The sequence below is a fragment of the Thrips palmi genome, unplaced genomic scaffold, assembly GCF_012932325.1.
Source record: "Thrips palmi isolate BJ-2018 unplaced genomic scaffold, TpBJ-2018v1 HiC_scaffold_2, whole genome shotgun sequence".
Taxonomy (NCBI): Eukaryota; Metazoa; Arthropoda; class Insecta; order Thysanoptera; family Thripidae; genus Thrips; species Thrips palmi.
In genome coordinates, this window is record NW_023144629.1 from 9,856,666 (window position 1) to 9,873,398 (window position 16,733).

Genomic DNA, 16,733 nt, shown 5'->3' on the forward strand with positions numbered 1-16,733 from the left:
ATGTGATGTCACATTCCTTGGATACCAGTGAACCCAAGTTCCGCAAAAGTTGTACAAGGCTTGGCGCGGGGGAAGCTTTAAAAATTGCTGACCAATTCGTTTCAAAAATCAATTGCGGGCCAAAACAGCCTGTTTTTAAAATGGCCGTAGCTCAGTAACGAGAGCGACAGACGGGGCTGCTTTGTTTCAAAACGTAGTCAAGGGATCATATTGAAACGTCTCAAAGCTACTTTGGCTACTTGTTCAATATTAATAATTCAAAAATGCATTTTTAAAGGAAGTGACCTACAATTGATATTTCGCCTTATGCTACAACTTACGGCGAGTGTGGCGGCGAGCTTTGTCCGAGGGCGAATGCAGGCGGAGAGGCCGAGTGGTCTTGGCGGTCTTCACCGGTGCCCCGAAGCGCCGCTCCGTCTGACTCGGGCCGTGGCTGAATGACGGAATATTACGTGTCTCAGCCACAACACGCTTTTAACCGCATCCGATCGGTGCGGTCAACAACCGGCCGCCCTGTCGCGATCGCGGCTTCCGACTCGTCTCTCGCCAAGGGGCAAGCAACCTCGAGAAATTTTATACACTAATATCTCCCACTAAGGTCATTTCACGTTAAGGGGGCACACCAGTGAAAATGCAGAGGTTTCGAAAAACGATTATTTTGAGAAAAGTAACCGATGTATTCGATTTACATTTTATTCTTGGCTCAAAATTATGTCAAAGAAAAGGAAAATCAGTATGGGAGAGCGAGGTGGCGATGGCAAGATGAAGCGCCAGTGCACTTCATTTTTCAACGACCTTGCTTCACTCCTGTCACGATTCCGCCTCTTTGGATTGAGCTTCGCGCACGGGATTTGAAAATTTCTCAACAGGACACATGTGGCTATGGTCTGAACCACGGGCATGCAAAAAGAATGATTTTGAATTTGTTTTTTCAGAAGGCAAAAATGGAAACAAATTTTTTAACCAATTTTTTCGCGCTTTCATGGCTGCAGCTCACGTCCTATTTATGGGATGGCCATTTCCGAGGTTCAGACCATAGACGCAAGTGTAACGAGCATTTTGCCGCAAACCGCATTAAATTATCCTAATTTTTGCGCCCGTGAGAGTGGCACAAAGGTACAAAAAAGGTGTTTTGAGAAAAAGCCCTTTAAGTGGAAACATAGATTCGCATAGATTTGACGTGTTTTTTCGGATTATAAATGCGTCTTCTGACGTATTTTAATTCAGTTTGCGCCAAAATGTTCGTGGTTCAAGGGTTTTGTAATTGAAGTACAAGTGAAAAACCTAAACGTAAACAAGTGGTCAAAAATATGCAAAAATAATTACCTTTTTAGCAACTTTAAAAATGTGCACAACCCAAAGTAATTGGAATTTTGTGGTGGGGTTTGCGGCATTCGACTCGGGATGAATAGTAGGAATTCGATAAAATAAAAGAGAAGGCAAAAATTTGACGATTTTCACTGGTGTGCCCCCTTAATTCAACTGCAGCAAACTACGCCCTTACAGAAAGTAAACTATTGAGTCTCTCGGAATGGCGTGAATCGTAATGCCTTTCGAAGGGAATTGAAATTTTGCCTGAAAGTCCTCTACGAACCCACGCCCTTCCAAAAGGCAGACTGTTTATGCCCTTAAGGATGCAGTTTTTACGCCTTTGTTCAACCAGAGTATGAACGCGGTCAGAGGAGCGGTTGCATACGGGACCAAAAAAACAGTATGAATAAAATATTTGCCTTCCTGTTCTTCTGGACGAGCCAATAGGCAAACGACAGCAAACTGCAGTAATGACGCATTCGTCACTTTTAGTATTCATAGTCCGTGCTAGTGTCAGTCAATGAGGTCAACTTTTAATCAACTGCGAATCTTTTGTATCGATGTCGGGAAATAATGGAGGGACGCGATAGTGACATAATAAAGTGACGAGTGACAATGCGTGCCACAATTAATGGACTGACGAGTGTCATACAGGGATCCTTAACTTACCTCATAAGGGCATCATAACGTTATCGTAAGAGTTAAAGTTATTACCCTTAACTTCTGACATCTTTTCAAAAAGGTTAAGTTATTTTTTTGTGTTTCGAATTGGTGTAGAGATACTTTTGGAAGTACTTCCAAAAGTCTGTACCCTTAACCTTCAGCGAACATTGTCTTATGTTACGTTATGAAAGCAGTGTTAGTTAAATGTTAAGTTAAGGATCCCTGTTGTCATAATTGATGGAGTGACGAGTGCCACAATTCACGGAGTGACATGATGAACAGAGTGACGAATCATAACGAGTGCAAGAAGTAATGGAGTGACAACCACCTGCTTTGATGGGGATCGGCCCGAACACACGGCCTTTTCGTGATGGTAAAAATTAGTTGAGATGTATTCAAGAATTAAGTAGGGTTTACTGAGAGAAAAAGCGATTGATCAACAAGTTTGAGTTTAAATAGCTTGTTCATTAGCCATCAATTAATTATTCTTTAGTTATTCTCAGTGTTCACCTCAGTGTTCACTTTTACAAAACAAAAAGTTCTGATAGGCGGTGGCACTTCTATAATCACGTATACAAAGAAAAATTGACTATGTTAATTGCTAACATAATGTTACATACAAAGAAAGGTGTTTCGCAAACAAAGTAAATGCCACCGCACAACTGATAGGTATTAGTTTACAAAGTTCTCTTAGAATTTACAGAGTTTAAAATTGAACAAGTTATGCCACAGGCTCTGAAATAATCAAGTCATAGTTTCTAACAAAAAGACATTTGGCACGGATAGTCTCAATCCATGCAGGTCAAACAAACAGGGACTTCAAACAAGCCTTTCCAGGGACGCAGGGAGATGTCTGTCACGATATCAGTCACTGCGGCCACCTGCGACAGTCACTAGGGCAGCCCTCCACCCTGCGGTGAGCAGCAAACGTAAGTTGATGAAGATTGCCGGCTTTCTGCAGCACAGTATGACATCCCCAGCGGCACCACTGACAAATGCATAGGCAGAATTCGCTAGGGCAGTCCACGCGTAGGTGGAGGCGAGGGTTCCTCTCCCAGAGGTCCTGAACCAGGGGCCCATGCAACCAGTCGTGCATGCATAACTCATCTGGCCGCACCAAGAGCGAGGTGAGGGTGGGTGCAGACACAGGGGTGACTGCTTTAAGGAAGAAGACCAGAGCGTCTTCAGAGAGCTTGGACTCCAAGGACAGGGACTGAAGGGAAGAGAAGTGGGGCAGGATGTTGGCTACCAACTCCGAAGCGACTGAAGCAGACTCATACGAGCCCTTCCAGCTCAGAGTGAGGGATTCGATACAGCGGGCAGAGGGTGAGCTCGCCAGAGCCTGCAGAGGGACCGTTAAATTTTCTCCACAAGGTAAGAAAACCGATACTGATCTGAGGTGGGGCGCCTGGCGGAGAAAGTCTAGAGCACTTGGAGGGAAGACGGAAAAATCTTGATCTTTGTTGAACAACTTGAGGGTGTCGAGGTTGGACAGAGCCGCTGAGTAAAGCAAGCCATGTGTCGTGTTGCAAGCCAGGGAGCGAAGCCTTGGCAACATAGCTAACAAGTTTATGGGGAGACGATCATCACACATCAGGTTCACATCCTCCAGGGTGTCCGCATGAGTCTTCAACAACCATGTGAGGAAGCGGTCACATTTTCCCAAATAAGTCAGCTTGATTAAAGAGGGTCTTGCGTCTAACTCTTCAAGCCAGGGAACCGGCATTCGTGATGACTTAACTCTCATAAAGATCATCAGTTCACGGAGATCGGGAACACTAAGAGCCGCCTTCAAAAGGGATGCCACCGGAGCAGGTGACCTGATTTTGTACAGGAAAATCAGTCTGAGCGCTCTCAAGCCACCAAGAGCGGTAAATTTCTGAACTACGGCCGTAGCCAACGCCAACTCCGTTTCGTCATTGTCAAAATTCACAAGAAACTTCAGATAATCGACGACGCACTCGGTGCTGGCCACCAAAGACGCCACCTTTTCCGCCGGCGTCAGCTTCAGGTCCAAGTCCTCGAAAGAGAGTTTCCGGAGGCATGGGGCGACGCGAAGCGCCGAGAGCAGTTCGCAGTCTACGGCGGCGGACTTCCACAAGTGGCGGTGCACGCACAGGTCGCGCAGGCGGCGGCACACCACCCGGCAGCCCAGCAGCTCCGCCGGGGACAGGTAGGCCAGCACGGCCAGCAGCGCGTCGTCCGGGAGGTCCAGCAGCTGCGGCACAAGCAGGGGACAGTCAGACCAACACTGCATGCTAAATTCCCATGGACTTCTTGTCCATAACTGTTGCGATGTTGGTGCATGTCCGTTATGTACAAATTGGGACACATTTTAGGTAAACTTTGACCAATACTTAAGACCAATACGGAAATATTGTCCCTAATTATTGTAGTAAAATTTTACTCAGCTTCGGTATGCACAAATGTGGCAATAATTATGGACGCTAGGCCCATGAACATTCGGAGTGAGCAATTGTGCCAAGTGGGTCCATTTGTTGGTTTCAACAAACACCAGAAACCAAGCCGCACACAATTCGGACACCAAATGACCCACCTAGCCTGAACGGAAAAAGCAGCGCCTAGGATTCCCAGGTCCACCCTGAAAAAAGGACATATTTTGCAGGAGCTTTGCCTGTGAATCCCTGGCGTTGCTTTTGACGTGAGATAAAATGCAGAAGAAACGCTGAAACCTGCTGATCAAAAACGTTAGATATCGTAAAATTACTCTCCCGACTGGAACCTGAGGTGGTCAGATTCGGTTTTCCCAAGAAAATTTAAGTCAGTACTGCGAAAAACAGCCGTGACTCCTGAAGAGAGGGAAGGGGCCACTACCGCCGCAGAGCACCATAGAAAACACCGCAGGCTTTCAGTGAGATTTGGTCATGTCACAGCAATCTGCTGGACAAATTTTGAAGAGAACATTTTGTTCATGCCAAAAGGCATTAAGTCCTTCACATCGGCATTGCAACAACGCCGAGGGGTAAACAACTTGGTCAAAATTTGTACACCGTTATTTCAAATTCGCGTTATTTCACGTCATTTCATGGTTATTTCAACGTTATTTTAGCTTTATTTCAACGTTATTTCACGTTACTTCAAGGGAAATGTACACCAAAATTCAAGTTGTTTGCCCCTCGAACAACGCTGAAAAAGATAAGTACTTCAACTTCAGGAAAAATCGTGCACGCAGCAAAAAATTAATGAAAAAAAAAAACGTTGTAAAAAGTCACTTTTTGTAACAGCGTTGTTTACTCAAATTGAATGGTACTGTATTTAGAGGACATCCACTTTATTCACTTAGAGGAGAGGGGGAATCTGTCCTTGCGTAACGCGTTGATGCTTGGGGAAAAAAAGGGGGGCAGCCTAAAGATACGGTGGACACATTAAAAAATGAGAGCACATTTTGAAGGTACAAACCGAGGAGGTAAACACTTCAAGAAAGCGTGTTCAGACTACTCGGTATTGCGCTGTATTAAGGGGGTATTACACGTGTATTTACGGCCTTAAAATGCCAAAATGTGGCACATTTGACCCCCAAAAAAATGGGTATCAAGACGGTTCACCCAATTCCTTTCACCCGAAACAGCAATGCCCACTTGTGTTTTGTCCACTATTACATCCACCTCATTTAGCCCACCACCACTATAGCCCACCAGCATTTGTCCCACTGTACTTCCCCTTTCCCCCAATGTTGCACCCACAGATCCTTATGATCCTTACAAAAACATACGCGCTTACGATAAAATTCACCGTACCTTCCGATGAATCATGCGTTAGGACGGCTTATGCTTATTGCATAGGCGTGACAACTATGTGATCAGTGTTGATGACCCTTGTAAGGAAAATAAGCCTTGAAATGGCCATCAACTGACCACCAAAGTTTTCATTGTGCAGACCTCAATACCTTGCACTGGCAACTGTGCAAATTACGTAAGTGCCATTGACCGTACCCCATAATGACATACCGTCGTAATACGCATCAAGGAAGTACAGAAGAAATGGGACAGGTAAATGGCTAAACTGGAACTGAGAAAGTTACAGACAACCAATATTCATGAAAAAGTAGAATAATTCGGTTTGCAACTAACAGACAGTACCTTACCTTAGGCATGGCCTGCGGGAATAACGTCACACTCTAGTGGGTTTCGAGGTACAAAGGTGGGCCAAATGGTGGTCGGGTCTCTTTTTTTCGGAATAAAAATAGTGGGTCAAATATTGGTGGATTGAATTGAAGTGGGCATTTTTGCGGTGGGAGAGAGAATTTTGGGTGAAATGTCGTGGATCCAAAAAAATGTATTGCGAACACGTGAATTACGCGTAATACACGGTTTTTGAATACAGGGTATTACGCGAGTGGTTAAACCCTCGGTACAAACAGTGAATAAGGGTACAAATACTGCATTACGCTGTGAGAGGAGGTCCGGGGTTCTGGCCTAACGTATCGACGCGTTGAATGGTAGGGGAACACTGTGGCAAAAAGGTACGGAAAATCCTGTTAATTTTTTTGCCAGGATTCTCCGTAGCCCTCTTATCAATATTCTCCGTAGGCTCTTACAGTATTCTCCGTAGGGCCGCACAGTATTCTCTGTAAATCCGCACAGTCTTCTCCGTAGGACCTCGAAGACTGTATAGTCCTACGGAGATCACTGTGCGGTCCTACGGAGAATACTGTGCGGTCCTACAGAAAATACTGTAAGAGCCTACGGAGAATATTGATAAGGGGCCTACGGAGAATTACCACAAGCTGTTTACAGAATTTTCCGTAGCTTTTTGCCACAGTGAAGAGGGGATAAAAACCTGCCCAAAAAGTGCGAATCGTATTACACTCTTAAAACCTTACGAAGTATTTTGAGCATACATATAACAAACTAAAATACTTTGTTATACGAAGAAATAGTTCGTAAATTACGAAGTATTTTCTTTGTAAGCTTACGTATGCTCAAAATACTTTGTTATACAAACTACTTTTCTTTGTAAGGCCCAAAATAGTTTGTAAGGTTTTCTGAGAGTACGTTCGTCCCGTTTAAGAGAAACGGGACGAAGCCGCAAGTTCAAAAACCGCCGTGGAACGAAATCATTAACGGCCTAACAGGAGCGTAAACTTGCGAATCACCAAGGAAATTGACTACAACCCCGTGCAGAATTGGGCGACGTTACGCAAGGCGTGTATGTTAGGGTTCGGGGACAGCGCAGAGCAACGCCACAACGGAGGGCCGTCGTCGATAGAAGAACAGGAAGCATTGCAAAACCGTACACTCGATGCCTAAGAATGAAATTTGAGCTGTTACAAAGAATACCGCGCTAGCGTAACACGTCGCAATCTTCAATAGAACTATAGGGAAAGAAAAAATATGTAAACTTTGGCAGCAAATTCCCCACATCGGACCGATGCCAGTGACTGCAACATGCTCCATGGCCAGGGTACTCGAAGAGAATTCTGGCCCGCAAGAGGAACGAAAACGGAAGTCACAAATACGGGCTCTATGAGAAATTTGCGTTACGATAAGATACGATAAGGCATGATACGGTAAGTCCCAGACATCATCAGCCGCGAACAGAACTCAGAGAAACTGTTTTTTCTCAATTCCGTTTTGGCTCTTCTTCCGGACCAGAAATCCGTTGCAGTGCCCAAGGCAAATTCCCCGATAGTGAAGGAGAAAACGGCTCACCGATTGGTCCATTGTTGAGGCAGCACGCGGTGGATTCCAAAGTTCCGATGAATTCACAGCGAACACCGTGCGATTAAACGTTCGTCGACCACGTCACAAACTGCAGGGGTACGCACACACCGGATGCAGAGCCTCGAGCACGCCAATGGCGGAGGAGGGACAAGAATGAGGAACGTGAGCTACGAAGTGAAACACGGCTGAAACAGTGGTCTGTCAGATCTGTGTAAGATCTGTCAGAGAGTGCGGATGGCGCCGCCGCGGTCGCTCAATCCCTGCCAAATTTGAAATGGACTAATGTGCGCCACGGACCAATTATGTGCCTCTCTCTCTCTCTCTCTCTCTCTCTCTCTCTCTCTCTCTCTCTCTCTCTCTCTCTCTCTCTCTCCCTCCCTCCCCCTATACTGTTACTTACTCCTTCGTAATGCGCGATGAGCTGACAACCACACGTTGTATTGCTTTCGATCCAGTGTTACTGACGAAAGATCGTAGTTTTACTTATTAAATCGTTATCTTACGACTATTCTCGTTTTGTCACGCGTAAACTTGTGTTCTTACAAATCAAGCTTACTTTTACGAATAGTTGCCTGTCCAATCTGTACCTCGAACTGCACTGTTTTTTTTTTACAAAGTAAATTGTAAATTGACAAATTGTTCATCATTTTACAAACTGCTTCTTAAATTGACAGGTGAAATCGTAAATTTACAAGGATGATTGTAAAAGTATCTGAAAAATTGTGTTTTTGTCTGTTGTTTCCTTACTATATAGAAAGAAAAAGTGCCTGAAACGACCAAAATTTGAGGATTAAGTTGGTAAGTTTAAGAATATTTTTGTAAATTGACGAAAAAAAGATGGATGATCAGATCGTTTTTGAAATTTACGAGCAGTTCGTGGTACAGATTTAACAGCAAATTAATCGTAATTTCACCAAATAATCCCGAAGAGTCTTTATTCGTACTCAAATTTTTGGGACAGTCAATCTCTCCAGGATGTGTCCGTTCGTCTCTAGGAAGGCTTACCGACGTGTCTGTCTCCAGTGCACTGTTATGCAAATAATGTGACGTAGAATGTGAACTTTGTCACATTCGTTTGAATATGGTCCGAGGGGTAGTACCTCGTTACTTTGACGTACATACGATTCCGGATTCCCACGTTTCCCGAACTAATCCCACGAGAAAAGTAAGAACTTTCGAACATTTGACTTTGTTTTTTGAGTGTTCTGCGTCAGTACCACGACAACATTGACAATGACATTCCATATGGAAACGTAGGATTTTGGATAAAATCTAGAATGATGCCCGGCGCGGGCGCGGACTTAGCAACCCCTCGATATGGTCACATCTGCTTGAATGTTGATCCACGACGTTAAAATGACCGTGACACTCGTTAAAAGGCAGTGGCACGTTCCAAACCAATGAGACATACTATCCCAAACGAACATGACGAATTACATTCCAATGAGTGGCGCCACATTCGTCGAATAAGCTTAACAGTGTGGAGCGAGGTGGAGGCATCTGATCTACATGTTTTCGCACGGGCACATCGTGTTTTAGGTTTCGATTCGCAAAGCTGAGGCTCCACGCAAAACAACTCGCGATAAAATTAGTCCTAGACCGTAAACTCCGTATCCAAACTATAAATCCCTCAGAAAAAAAGACATTAAACGACTGCTTGACGCGTGAAATCTCACGGATTTGGTTTGGAAAATGCCCCTCTCCGCCTGTTCTTCCCCGGCCCAGCACGCTTACCTCCAAACTACGGGGAAAGGCGGCCTTGCCTGCGCATCCATCATCCAAGACGATAATTTTGGCGGGTTCCCACACGCGTCGCCTGCTGCTCCGAGGCGGCGGAGTGTGCTCGCTCGGAGCTAGTTCAGAGGCCCGGCGCGTGGACGCCGAACGTGGCGGCAATAAAAATGTCTCTTCTCGCCGGCGTCCTGGCGGTGGCGGTGCTGGCGGTGCTGCGGCTGCTCCGCGCCTACATGCGGTTCCGCAGGGCCGAGTTGTCCATCCCCGGGCCGCCGACGCTCCCCGTCCTGGGCAACACCCTCGACTTCTTCAACGTCACCGAGGAGACGGTGGTGCCCACGCTGCGCAGGATGTGGGGCGGCCGCTACGAGCTGTCCGCTTCTCGCTGCTCGGCCGCCTGATCGTGTTCGTGAGCGACGCGGACGACATGGAGAGGGTCATGAAGCGGCGCGACTTGCAGGACAAGTCGCGCTTCTTCTACGAGTTCCTCGAGTACTTCTCCCGCCGCGGCCTGCTCACCCTGAACGGCGCGGAGTGGCGCGCTCACCGCCGCGCCCTGCAGCCCGCCTTCCACCCGGAGGTCCTGGACAGGTGGGTGCGCACTCTAACAACATTGCCATGTACTCTCCGGCATTGTATTGCAAACTCTCCAGCAAACTATTTTCTTGGCATTGCGACACAGCCCGCCTTTCACCTGGAGGTTCTGGACATTTGGGTGCGCACTCAAAAATCCTTGCGGTTGCAGTCTCACTGCACTCTAAATGTCTTACAATGAAATTTGACCTATGTTATTCGTATGTTACAGTGAAATCGGCGCAAGCATAATACGAAGCAATATTCCTTCGTAATACGAATCTTTTTAGCTTTTTCATTGTAAGATACAAAGAAAAACCTTCGTAATACGAAGAAAAACCACCTTCGTATTATGCTTGCGCCATTTCCTCCGTATTATGGGAAATTTCTTCGTAAGACATTTAGAGTGTGTGAAAATTTGAGTCGTCACTTGATGACAATTTCAAGGCTAATTTTCCTTACAAGGATGTCATCAAATCAATTGATGACATTGTTGTCATGCCCATGCAATAAGTATAGGAGCTTTGATGTAAATGTCATCAATTTGTGATGAGATTGCCATCATTTGAAAGTGATGAAAATATCATCCACGTTTTTGTCATAAAGTGACAACAACTTTTCACAGATTCTCCGGCATTGTATTGCAAACTCTCTTACAAACATTTTTCTTTGCATTGCGAAGTATTACTTTATAACCTGCATAGATAATGCTTTGCAACGTTACAAACCTAGGCTCCGCAACTCACGAACTATTTCTTCGCAATGCGAAGAAAAAAGTTCGCACGGAAGTTCGTAATTCAAAGCCGGAGAATGCTTCGTTCTGCTAAGTACCTTTCCTAGCAAACTTTCAAGAGTGAGGACAGCGTCTCACGAGAGGGGAACCGCGAGGGCGGGAACACCAAAGCCAAAATCTGACTTCTTATCACTTTTCTTTTCAAATTCTTTTCCAATTTAGTCATTTGCATTTAATAATACTCAAAACAACAGCCCTTTGAAGTGGAAGAAATTCAAAATATTGAGATATCGCAGACGTGCGGGATATACCTTCAGAGTTAGAGCGGTGAGATAAAATTCGTCTTGATCCTTCTGCCCTATTCTAAAAAGTGACACAAGCTTTTTTTGTGTACGTGTTACGGTTAGAGCCCGATCGCCGGTTAGGGTCGACCCTAACCGGTTAGGGTCCGGTCTAACCGCTCCGGCCCGGTTAATGTCCGATACAATATTTTATTTTGAAGTCCCTCGGGCCCTAACCGGTTAGGGTTAGCCTGAGGAGACCCTAACCGACCGGCATCGGTTAGGGTCCGACCAGAATATCAAGAATAATTTTAGGGGCGGGGGGTCCGACCAGAATATCAAGCATAACTTTAAGGTGCTGTAGAATATCAAGCATAACTGTTGGGTGCTGTAGGGGCGGGGCGAGAAGGTGGGGGGGCGCAGTGGCGTTGTCATGGTAACCAGGGAAGCTAGGCAAGCTAGCGAAGTCCAGGGAAGTCCGGTAAACCATGGCCATGGCGCTCCAGGCGGATGACTCCGATTTTCCTGACAAGACCAAGTTCTATGAAAGGCTGGAAGAAGCCCTGTCCACCCGTCGACTTGAGAACTCCAACTACATCAGAGCCGAGCAGTACGAGAAGTTCATCAGAGAAACGAAAGAAGCAAAGAATAACCGCTCGCTCTCCCTGTCGAAACGGCGCTTGCAGCGTTTCGCTGTGTGTGAAGTGGACGGGGTTGAGCATCTGATTGTCCCTCTAAAACCAGGCGAGACTAATATGAAATTCTTCGTGAAAGTGGAAGATTTGTATGATCGTATCAAGACGCATCACACGGCAACACACAAAGGCCGAAACCGTATTGTTGCCAGCTGCAATTTGAAGTACAAGAACATAACCCAAGAGGCCATCACTATTTTTCTTCAGCTGTGTCCTGGCTGCCTAGGGAAAAAAAAAATGAAGCTGAGAGGTTTGACAGTTAAACCAATGGTCTTCAATAAGTTCAATGATAGGTGCCAAATTGACTTAATCGACCTGCAATCCGCACTTGTCGAGTGTCAACCCGGGGATGAACAAGAGGTCGCCACAGACAGCTACAAGTGGATTTTAGTCGTGCAGGACCATCTCACCAAGTATGTTCATCTCCGCCCTCTGAAGTCTAAGAAGGCTGTGGAAGTGGCCCACCATGTCGTGGAAATCTTCCTGGACTTCGGCGCGCCCGCAATTCTCCAGTCCGACAATGGGCGCGCGGGCGCGCCGAAGTCCAGGAAGATTTCCACGACATGGTGGGCCACTTCCACAGCCTTCTTAGACTTCAGAGGGCGGAGATGAACATACTTGGTGAGATGGTCCTGCACGACTAAAATCCACTTGTAGCTGTCTGTGGCGACCTCTTGTTCATCCCCGGGTTGACACTCGACAAGTGCGGATTGCAGGTCGATTAAGTCAATTTGGCACCTATCATTGAACTTATTGAAGACCATTGGTTTAACTGTCAAACCTCTCAGCTTCATTTTTTTTTCCCTAGGCAGCCAGGACACAGCTGAAGAAAAATAGTGATGGCCTCTTGGGTTATGTTCTTGTACTTCAAATTGCAGCTGGCAACAATACGGTTTCGGCCTTTGTGTGTTGCCGTGTGATGCGTCTTGATACGATCATACAAATCTTCCACTTTCACGAAGAATTTCATATTAGTCTCGCCTGGTTTTAGAGGGACAATCAGATGCTCAACCCCGTCCACTTCACACACAGCGAAACGCTGCAAGCGCCGTTTCGACAGGGAGAGCGAGCGGTTATTCTTTGCTTCTTTCGTTTCTCTGATGAACTTCTCGTACTGCTCGGCTCTGATGTAGTTGGAGTTCTCAAGTCGACGGGTGGACAGGGCTTCTTCCAGCCTTTCATAGAACTTGGTCTTGTCAGGAAAATCGGAGTCATCCGCCTGGAGCGCCATGGCCATGGTTTACCGGACTTCCCTGGACTTCGCTAGCTTGCCTAGCTTCCCTGGTTACCATGACAACGCCACTGCGCCCCCCCACCTTCTCGCCCCGCCCCTACAGCACCCAACAGTTATGCTTGATATTCTACAGCACCTTAAAGTTATGCTTGATATTCTGGTCGGACCCCCAGGAGCAGGACGTGACGGAGAACCTGCTGCAGCTCACGGCGCGCGCCTTCGTGCGCACCACGCTGGTGGGCGACCTGGACGAGGACACCGAGAAGGCCATCCCCACGTTCACCGACTGCTTGCACGAGTTCAGCCGCTCCGTCAACTCGCGCTCCTTTCAGCCCCTGCTGTGGCCCGACCTGGTGTTCGGCTTGACGCCGCTCGGCCGCGTGGTGCGCCAACTCAGGGCCAAGGTGGACGCCTTCTCCGGACGGGTCATCGCCAAGCGGCGCGCCGAGCTCGGCCAGCGCAGCGCGGAGGGCGAGGACCGCGCGGACTTCATCCGGCAGCGGCGGACGCTCATCGACATCTTGCTGGACCCCAAGGTACACGCAGAGACCGCATCTTTGATAGGCTTTTTTTCAAGCAGAGGCTAATGAAAATGATCAATTCACTACAAGTCCAAAGGTCATACTTCCCACCACTCCAGACACTGAAAAACCAAACGTGGTGTAGACCTAACCCACACTGAGAATGAAAGAGTCACCACCATCGCCCTTTCATTGGGTAACGCATGCACTGTTGCCCAAATTTGGGTGACGAGCCCGCGGTGAATAAATTTTGGGCAGTCATAAAATCGTGGCCCAAATTTGGGTAACGCCGTCGGCGACGCCGTGAGGTCCCCGATGACGCTCTTCCGAGGCCACCACGATGACCCAATGTGGCGTTGAGGCCTCCGGTCATCGTGGTGGCCCCGGAAAGACGCCATCGGGAACCTCATGGCGTCGCCGACGGCGTTACCCAAATTTGGGCGACCAAACGCCTGTTACCAAATTTCGGGTGATGAATTTTTCGTCACCAAAATTTGGGCAACGAAGTTGCATCACCCATTTAAGGGTGATGTTGGTGACCTATTCATTCTCAGTGCACTGGTATGATCAAATGGGTGCCATTTTGACCGCATCAGTTGGTGCGGTCTGGAACACGTTTGCTGCGTTTGGTGTGGTCATTGCGTGGACATTGTGCCCAAAAAGAAACTACGTAGTAATGTAGTGTATGCGTAACGCCTGCGAACTCCTGGGTAGGCACGCCCGCCAAGCGCAGCTGCGTGGTTGGCTGCCTATCCCCTGCGCTCGCAGGCGCTCCCTCTCTCTCGTTCGCACACACAAGATAGAGCCGCGGGTATCCCAGCAAAACAATCTTATGGTCGTAGCGTAGTTAATGCGATAGCCACTTGAAGGAACCGCATTTTGGCGCAAACGGGAAATTAGTGACTTCCTCATTTTGGTGAACCGAGCACAAATTAATTCCTGCAGAAAAAAAACGGAGACTTCGCAGGCTACGAAGCAGATCCTTTTTAGTACGAACGGTTTTGTTTGTAAACAAGGAAAAACACACTAAACTACTACGTACTTTTTTGAACACAAGCTTTGTACAAAATTGAGCACGCATAAATGTCATGCACAACAACGCACCTTCGCTACGCACAAATCCCTTCATTTCAAAACTCACGCTCAATTTTTATGCAAAGCTCACGCACAAAAAAGTCCATTTAGTAACTTAGTGCGAATCCTTTGTAGCCTGCGAAGAACTTATTCGCAGCCTGTGAAGAATTTTTCATTTGTATTACAAGCACAATCGTCTGTTTTGCAAACGATTTCCTTCGTAGGCTCCAAATTCTCCGTTTTCTTTGCATTTCAAAGAGCGTTTTCGCATTTTACACTCGTATTTCTCACTACTTCGATGTTATTTCACGTTCTTTCACATTTCGATTTTATTGCAAGGAAAAAGTATACAAAACTTAGAGTGGTTTCCCCCTCCATCCACAGAGCAAGACGTCCGAGGGCACACTGTTCGAAATGAGCGACAGCGAGATCCTGGACGAGGTCAAGATCTTCCTGGGCGCGGCCGTGGAGACCACCGTGGCGGCGCTCGGCTGGACGCTCAAGGTGCTGTCGGTGCGGCCGGAGGTGCAGGAGCGCGTGCATGCAGAGGTCCTGGAGCAGCTGGGCGGCAAGGAGGGCCTCACCTCGGCGGACATCAACAAGTAAGTCACCCTGAGGTTTCATTTGCACCGTCAAACATTTTGTCGGGGCCATCATGCGACCTACACTCCAAATTTCGTAATCCCGCGGAAACTCGAGAAAAGGATTCAGGTAAAGACTCTGGGATTCCTTGACTTTTTACACACGAAATTACTGTGTAGGTTTTTCTGCGCGCCAATGCACGAAATTAAACATGCACTTCGTAACGCACAAATTCGTGCGTTACGAAGTGCAAGTTTAATTTCGTGCATTGGTGCGTAGAAAAACCTACCAAGTACTTCAGTGTGTAACTAATACTACTTTCATATCGTAACATAAGACGATGTTAGCTGAAGATTAAGTGTACGGACTTCGGCAAGTACTTCCAAAAGTACCTCCACACAAATTAGGGAAACTAGAAAAATAACTTATCCTTTTGGAAAGAAGTCAGAAGTTACGGGTTATATAACTTCAACTCTTACGATAACGTTATGATGCCCTTTTGAGTAAGTTAAAGATCCCTGGATTCCAGAGTCTAACTCAGTATTATCTCTAAAACCCCGAAATCAACTCCCAATTTCAGAGTGGACTCTCAAATTTCGGATTAGACTCAACCTAGTGGGTTCAAGCGGCGCCCTCTTTTGCAGGCTCAAGTACACCGAGCAGGTGATCAAGGAGACGATGCGCCTGCTGCCGTCCGTGCCGTACACGGCGCGCGTCGTCCGGGAGGAGACCAAGTTCGGCGGGCACACACTGCCCGCCGCCACGACCCTGTTCCTCAACATCGTGGGCTGCCACCGCGACCCCAAGCACTGGCCCGACCCCACGCGCTTCGACCCGGACCGCTTCTCGGCCGAGGCGTCCGCCAAGCGGCACCCGTACGCGTACCTGCCCTTCAGCGCGGGCGCGAGGAACTGCATCGGCGGCCGCTACGCCATGATGGTCATCAAGACGACGCTGGCCGCCCTGGTGCCGCGCTACCGCGTCGACGCCGTCCCGGACGGCCACACGGAGCCCGCCGACTTCCCCTTCACGTTCGACGTGGCCTCCAGGATGCTGGGCGGCGTGCGCGTCGTCTGCACGCCCCGCGCGGCCCGCGCCGCCTAGGCGAGCTCCTGCAGCACCGCAGGAACACCCCGCACACTGCATGATTCTGTACACATTTTGACGAGACGTTTTGCACAAATGTGTTCCTGATTGAAGCGTGTGCATTTATTTTCTCGTCCGAAAAGTCTATTGGCGCGAAAAACTGTACACCTAATTTCCTTCTAAGAAATGCCGAGCAGTCATACTACGCTAATTCTCAGTACCCCGCAACACAAATTTATCATCGAAGAAATTCGTTTGTGACATAAAAAACTGGCCATAAGTTCCTGAGAACCCTTCACGATCGGCTGCTACCATCGCTGTGCTGTCACAATACTGTGTAAACTCTTTAATTGTAATTATAAAAAATGAAATGCTTAGTAGGATCTTGGGAGTGTATAACGTCTCGTGCAAAGTTTGTGATGCCACCCTTAGGTTTTGATGAATGACACTTTCTTCTGGTCCTGTGCCGCGAGTTAACGTTGCACAGAAATAGGTTAAAAATTACTTTGTCCCGAGCGTGCGTGCACACTGCCAAGGTGTTAAAGACCAACAAATTGAAAGA

At 47.4% G+C, this 16,733-nt stretch overlaps 3 protein-coding genes across 3 annotated transcripts; 2 read left to right on the forward strand and 1 right to left on the reverse strand.

Annotated features, from left to right (window-relative positions):
• Positions 1-2,412: 2,412 nt before the first annotated feature.
• On the reverse strand, positions 2,413-7,960 carry LOC117647175. The gene is made up of 2 exons (XM_034388784.1): positions 7,647-7,960; positions 2,413-4,192 (listed from the first exon to the last, which is right to left on the reverse strand). The coding sequence occupies exons 1-2, from the start codon at positions 7,656-7,658 to the stop codon at positions 2,843-2,845; spliced, it is 1,362 nt and encodes a 453-aa protein (XP_034244675.1). The 5' UTR covers positions 7,659-7,960; the 3' UTR covers positions 2,413-2,842.
• Positions 7,961-11,467: 3,507 nt separating this feature from the next.
• LOC117647697 (KRAB-A domain-containing protein 2-like) lies at positions 11,468-12,286 on the forward strand. Its single transcript, XM_034389592.1, has one exon. The coding sequence runs from the start codon at positions 11,468-11,470 to the stop codon at positions 12,284-12,286; it is 819 nt and encodes a 272-aa protein (XP_034245483.1).
• A 656-nt stretch (positions 12,287-12,942) lies between these two features.
• LOC117647698 (cytochrome P450 4C1-like) lies at positions 12,943-16,570 on the forward strand. The gene is made up of 4 exons (XM_034389594.1): positions 12,943-13,444; positions 14,888-15,105; positions 15,730-16,147; positions 16,553-16,570. Exons 1-4 carry the CDS (start codon positions 12,965-12,967, stop codon positions 16,568-16,570), a joined length of 1,134 nt encoding a protein of 377 aa, XP_034245485.1. The 5' UTR covers positions 12,943-12,964.
• The last annotated feature ends 163 nt before the right edge of the window (positions 16,571-16,733 follow it).

Coding starts and splice junctions, on each gene's coding strand:
- LOC117647697 (XM_034389592.1), top strand. CDS start 11,468: ATGGCCATGGCGCTCCAGGCGGATGACTCCGATTTTCCTGACAAGACC.
- LOC117647698 (XM_034389594.1), top strand. CDS start 12,965: ATGACAACGCCACTGCGCCCCCCCACCTTCTCGCCCCGCCCCTACAGC. Junction 13,445..14,887: donor ACATCTTGCTGGACCCCAAG/GTACACGCAGAG, acceptor CTCCATCCACAG/AGCAAGACGTCCGAGGGCAC. Junction 15,106..15,729: donor ACCTCGGCGGACATCAACAA/GTAAGTCACCCT, acceptor CCTCTTTTGCAG/GCTCAAGTACACCGAGCAGG.